General features: G+C 34.1%; 1 protein-coding gene across 1 annotated transcript; it reads left to right on the top strand.

Annotated features, from left to right (window-relative positions):
- Positions 1-1,739: 1,739 nt before the first annotated feature.
- On the top strand, positions 1,740-4,019 carry LOC127074385 (protein REGULATOR OF FATTY ACID COMPOSITION 3, chloroplastic). Its single transcript, XM_051015700.1, has 5 exons — positions 1,740-2,075; positions 2,189-2,243; positions 2,353-2,409; positions 3,070-3,147; positions 3,485-4,019. The coding sequence occupies exons 1-5, from the start codon at positions 1,800-1,802 to the stop codon at positions 3,892-3,894; spliced, it is 876 nt and encodes a 291-aa protein (XP_050871657.1). The 5' UTR covers positions 1,740-1,799; the 3' UTR covers positions 3,895-4,019.
- The last annotated feature ends 2,860 nt before the right edge of the window (positions 4,020-6,879 follow it).

The following is a 6,879-nucleotide window of genomic DNA, read 5'->3' as shown; positions in this document are numbered from 1 at the left end:
GGGTATTGAATGAAAGGATAAAGTCAAAAACACTTCACATAACCATTGTTACTAGAATTCATAAGAGGAGGTAGTAAAGAAACCGTTCTGTAACGAAGATGAAGAAAACTTTATAGTTTATTGTCATAGTTCAAACCCATGTGATAAGAGATATCATTGATTGGGGTATTAGAAGTGCTAGAAAAAGTGTTTCCTTCACTTGAACAAGAGGTATTACTTGATGACACAGATGATGCAAACATCTCAGCTCTTGATATGACATACAAAAATGTGATAACATAAAAAGTTTCTTCTAAAGTGGATGAGGATGCACTTGGTCTAATTCTCACATGCCCAAATTTTGTAGCTACCGATCAACACTTTTTGGTCCTCGAAGTGAAACTCGACTATGAGAATATGGTAACATTGGTTGACTTATCAGGATTAGACATGATCAAATGAGGTGATTGTCCTGAGGTTGACGAGGATTCCATACTGAATATCTTGCTCAATGAAGATACTTTTGGGGCACAGAAGCCCGAACAAAGAAGTTTGAAGTAGTCGTTTTTGTTGAAGACACTAAATAGGCCACCTTAGTTTTTTCCTAGTAGAAATCGACTATCCTCCCTGCACAACTATAAAGACTAATCATTCGAGGCAGGGAGGACCACAACTAAAGAGAATTTAACACTGCTACATGTCTAGGATTGAGTTCAAACTCAAAACCTATGATTAAGCTTGAAGATATCATTTCCCATCCCATCCAAGTGCTCCTAGGTATAAACCACCTTAGTTGGTGATAAATAAATTAAAGGTATGTTGTTTAAAAAGCGCACTTTAAAAACTATTAAGCATCTAAAATAAATATTTATGAAAAAATCAATTAATGAATAAGGAAAATGTTACATAGCCACCATATAAGAAAGTTGTCCCACTTGATATAAGGTCAACGAAATATGTCAAGAAACAAAAGACACCATCGTAAAATAGAAAAATGCTCACATTACTAAAGAAATAGTCGAATAAGAAAGTATTTTTTTAGACAATGACTTATAGAATGATAATTTCATTTACAAATACCACAAGTTACAAATTATTCAATACATTCAATCGACAGATCAATATATTTTACGTATTTTTATCTCTTTATTTTACTTTTTATGTATTTTTTAAGTAGTTTAACCTGATATTTTATCTCTGTATTTTACGTATTTTTATCTCTTTATTTTACTTTTTATATATTTTACTTTTGAAGTCATCCTGATATTTGTAAATTAATTATATGACATGACTGATTGATAAATTCTTATTGGACGACAATTTTACATTGTCAATGCACTACCTTTAACCTCAATTATTAAATATTGAGTTTAATGGAGATGCATGGATAATATCATCCGATAAAAATATATCAATTTAAAAATTTACAATGTCTACCTATTACTACTTTTAAATCTCATAAAATTATTCAAATTAATATATATATATTTTATGGTTTTTTCACAATAGTAAATAAAATTTAATTGAAATACACTGGCAGTGTAAAATGATTTTACACAATCAGTTAATCATGACCGTTGGATATTGAAACAAATTTGATTTTTATTTTAAAAATCTATAAAATAATGCAAACGAGTGATGATGACGAAGATAAACTTTTTAATCTGACATTGCATAATAATTAATTACTAATAAATATTATTTAAAATTTAATTACTACTATAACTAGTAATAAATTATAGAAATGAAGTGTTAAACCGTATACATATGAAAGAGTAGTTCACTTATCAGTTTACTTTTTCTCTCTCGTGTTGTTCGCTATGGAGGCACTGTTCCAGGGTTCTTATCTCTTAACTAAACCTCCAAAAACCGCAACCATGCCAAATTCTCTTAGATTCAACTTCACATCTCGTTCCACCAATTACTTTTCTTCTTCATTTTCATCTTCACCGCACTTTTCTCTTCTCAATAAACCCAGATCATTATCACTGGTTACCAATGCCACTAACAAAGATAAGAAACAAGATAGCCATAGCTTCGTACCCAAATTAGATGAAGTCACTGGGTTCTTCCCTGAATCTGTTCTTCTCAAAAAGGTCTCATTTTTCATTCATATTCAATAGGTTTTCATCTTAAATGTGATTTTAATCTTTATGAGATGAACTTTTTCATTGATATTCAATTGGGGTTTTTTACTTGTAATTTGCAGAAGGAAGTTGAGGAAGATGGTAAATTTCTTCCGGAGTTTGAAGATGAGGATGAAAGTGAGTAGTTATTGTTCAGTTATTCCACCTGTTCTAGTCTCGTGATATGCTGAATAGTTATTGATTAATGTGTCGGGTTTGGTTTTTCTTTTGTCATTTTGATTTACAGGAAAACTATACGAATCGTTGGCTCTTGAAGTGGAAACTGATATGGATGTTGAATTATGTAAGTAAATTCTCTCTTCTTTTATGTTAGAGATGATATGAAACCATTGATGTCAACTATCCCCTCTAGCACAAACAAGTGTACTCTTCTACTCGTCCATGACCTTGTCTGATAATGTTTCCAAAGCATGCTTGTCCTAAACTATTAACGAATATCGACAGTGATTTGAATCACCGTTCTTAATGTGCTCCCAACATTAAGGATGCCAGGATTTTCCAAGGGATGATGACCAATGAACACCAATTTATTGATGTTCATTGATCATCTCTTGGACAACCTGGGTCTTATCAGGTGGATTAGGGTCAAGATTTTGCTAGCTTTTGGCCTTAATTTGCACTCATTACTTAGATTGATACCTTTATACCATTTGTCCATGATATGTCGACCATCTCATAAATTCTTGTTTGTCGATAGCTGTCAACTCTTGTGTGTGTTTGTGGGTATGGACCGTGTCCTAATTGAAATAATGTGTTGAATGATTCCTTTCAAAGATTCAGTATTTATTATTCTCAAGTTCTAATGAGTGAAGTCTTGTATACATATGTCTGTTCGCCCTAAACATGTTATGAAGTAATTTGGCTTCCTATTATAGCTATCTATATTTCTAGAGAAAATAACATGTGCTCTGTCTCACAATACTCTACCTCTTTGCCAATGCAGTGCGCCACTACGAGATTGTTTACTTAATTCACGAGAAGCATGAAGAAGAGGTTGCATCTGTCAATGAGAAAGTTCAAGGTAATATATTATTCCACAGTTTGCGACTTCGCGTACATTTTTGTCCAATTCTTTATAGAATGAGTTCATTAGGTTACTATATTTCTACTTGGCATTCATACTAGTCGTATTAAAATAATGGCTTTAGTACCATGTGTAGTGTAACGGAATTTGACCAAATTGCTATTGTTATGCGATACAATATTTAGAACAAAATGTTGTTAAATAGTCATTATAGTGCCACTATAGTATCGCTGAGTAGCAGAAAAAATCATTCTAACTTTTTTTAATTTTTTAATGAAAACATACTTCTGATTATTTTGGTTGTTTTTATGATTTTTTTTCCGTACATTTGCAGAATTTTTGAGGGAGAAGAAAGGAAGGGTGTGGAGATTTAGCGATTGGGGTATGAGAAGTCTGTCTTACAAAATACAGAAAGCTAATAATGCACACTACATTTTGATGAACTTCGAGTTGGATGCGAAATATATCAACGATTTCAAGAATTTGTTGGACAAAGATGAAAGAGTCATTCGACATGTTCTGGTAAAGAAGGATGAAGCAATCACTGAAGATTGCCCTCCTCCTCCCGAGTATAGCACACTTGGTGGTGAAGACGGAGAAGATGATGATGAAGACGAAGAAGATGATGACTGGGATGATGAAGACGAAGAGGAAGATGACTATGATGATGATGACGGAGTAATCATCATAGACGATGATGATGTGGGAATGATCGAGAGCCAAATATTAATTAATGAGAATTGAGAATGTAGTTAGGCAGGTAGATTATTTTCTTTTGCCTTGAATTTTTTGTTCCATTGTTTTTGTAGGAATATAAAGCACTTTTGAACGTTATGACTCTATGTGAATGAAGATCATAATTATTATCATATGTTGTTTAACCGCGCTATAAGATCTTTGTTAATTGAAAAAACTAAGATTGAAATTGACACTGCTGCATTTTATGTAAATTTTGAGTTCAATAGATGCACTTTCTTCCAATGAGAACTCTTATGATACTGCTACATCAACTGTCATTGTTCCATTTTCTCAAATTTGATTAGCAGAGTTTGCTTAAACAATGACTGACTGAATGAAGTGGTGAGAAGGAAGTTCGAGAAATCTACCATGAGGGTCTTGTGGTGAGGTGGAAAATACCTTATGTCCTCGAAATTTTATGGTGAAGTAGAAACTTAACACCTTTTGTTCTAGAAGTTTCGTGACAAAACAGAAATTGGAAACTTCACACTTTTTACCTTTAAGTCCGATAATGTGAAATTTAGACACTCTTCAAGGATTTAGTGTCTTTCTTATTTTTTTCAACATTTTTTTGTAAATGCTTTTTAGGAAACTAATTAGAGAAATGAACACATTTTATCTAAAGAATTCCAAAGTGATACAAATGATTATAGTACTAATTACATTATATATGTCTGAATATGAGATTTTGGGCCTCAAGTCAACTTTTCATTAAAAAATAAATCAATCAATTATTTTATAAAAACAGTAACGGTATTTATAACTCCTCTTATTAATTTTTCAAAATAACTATCCCTCTCAATTATTTAGTTTCAACCAATGTCGGGTGTCTCATCATCGTAAAAATCTTTTGTCGACCTTAGTCTCATTGGGGAGAATGAAATTATGGAGTTGACCGTCGTCCAGTACCGGATCACGGACAATTCGAGAGACATATCGCGATCCAAATTCAGCAGTCAGGAAAAGGATGATAGCTCTAAACTTCAAGTCACTTACATGAACACAACGACCTGTCGTCACTTAAAAGGGAGCAACGTGTGACGTGGACTTAGAAACATATTCTAAAGATAAAGGGGTGTCGAGAAAGATTCGCCTGCTGCTACCGAATGAGCATATTGACCGAGCAAAGACGCCGGGTCCAGGATCTCGCCATGGGCGGCCTCCAGTTGAAGTGGTCAGGTTCGCAGGGAAAGGGTCATGAACCCTTAATTCGCAAACTTTAGGAAGATTCTAAAGAGGTCTTAGCCCAAGCATACCAGACCATTCCTATTTTGGAAAGAAGACTAAAAAATGCACAGTAGAGGCCAGACACATCCCAAGCCAAGGGCCCAGTCCTCTAGAGTCAATCGAGCATCAAGCCATTTGGATACCACAATCGAGGAAGACATTATTCTATATTTGCGCCTGGACGCAATATTTAATTAATGTATTTGTAAATTAATTATATAATAGTGAAATGCTATATATATATATATATATATATATATATATATATATATATATATATATATATATATATATATATATATATATACACACACACGCACACACACTCTTGTTGTTATGCTTTCTGCTCTCTCTTCTATTTTAGGACCAAAAAAAAACAAATGCACGTTGTAGTGAGCCAGGGAACAACCAACACAGTTGATATCCATCTTAAAAATCCGTGGGTGCTATCGAACACGCTTTGTCAGTCCGAATACAACACTTCAAAACTTTCAGACATTTTATGTAACACCCTAAAAACCCGGCTCATAATTAAAGAATAAAATCAACATTTTAGGATGCTACTCAAATATAACAGGCATACTTTCTAAATAATCTCAAAACTCGCAGCAAAACTCAAAATAAATAACATAACTTCAACTATCTCTTCAAATGAGGTACTTAGTAAAATTAACAACATTCAAACATTAACTCAAAACAAATTAAATGTCTCGTTCCCCGATGTTACATGTTAGAACATTAAACCAACTAAATAGCGATAAATAATAAAATAAACGAAGAAAGCTCCAAGGTCATTTTCCAACTCACAACAACACTTACTCCTCCTGAGTATATGTACAACAATATACTATACAATACAAAACAAACAACAAAGGGGTGAGAATACGCTCAAATATATTAACGGTGTAAAAGAATGTAATGGTAGCTTAAGTTAAACAATCAACAACACACATCCCATTCACACAACAACACAATAATTTGACTCACATAGCCTTTATGTATGCAATGTGACTCACGACTCGATGCTATACAAGTGGTATCACTTTAGACATCAGAGATTTGTTACTGATCTCGTCCACTCAACAATGGTTCCTCATTCGAATCGGGTCCCCACTTCTGAACGCCAAGTCCTCACTTCTGAACGTCAAGTCCCCACTTTTGAATCCTGGATGATCACTGGTCCCCACTTCTGAACCCGTGACTCACCTCTTTTAACATGCTGACACAAAATGATGCATGCCATACAAAGTAATGCAACAATAACAACACTTAGTTTCCACTTCTAACCACAAGCAATATGTAACACAACATCCACAACAATCTTCACTTCTGAACTACTCACCTTAACACAACAACCATAATTATGTTCAGAACACATAATTATATTCATAACATCACAACTCATAAACATAATCATAATTCACTACTTATAATCATACAATTAATTTAATTATTATTTCATCATCATAAAAGTTTTCTTTAATTAATTAAATTCATCAAATATACCAAAACATCAGTCAACTATTGACCAAACGGGAAAATAACATCGAAAACCGGACCGACCGCTCAAAACCATCCCCTGTCGACCATGACGACTAGGTCGTCACCTTGGTGACGACCATCACCCAACCCGTCACCCACCCTCTTCACAACCCGTCACCCCTGTGATGATCGGCAAGAGAAATCCCGCCTAGAGACCATGACGGTCTCCCCGTCACCCTACTGACGACGGTAAGCCATTCTAGGCGCATGACAAGAAGCTCT

This window comes from Lathyrus oleraceus, chromosome 1, assembly GCF_024323335.1.
Source record: "Lathyrus oleraceus cultivar Zhongwan6 chromosome 1, CAAS_Psat_ZW6_1.0, whole genome shotgun sequence".
Taxonomy (NCBI): domain Eukaryota; kingdom Viridiplantae; phylum Streptophyta; class Magnoliopsida; order Fabales; family Fabaceae; genus Lathyrus; species Lathyrus oleraceus.
This window is presented reverse-complemented; position numbering and strand designations above follow the sequence as displayed.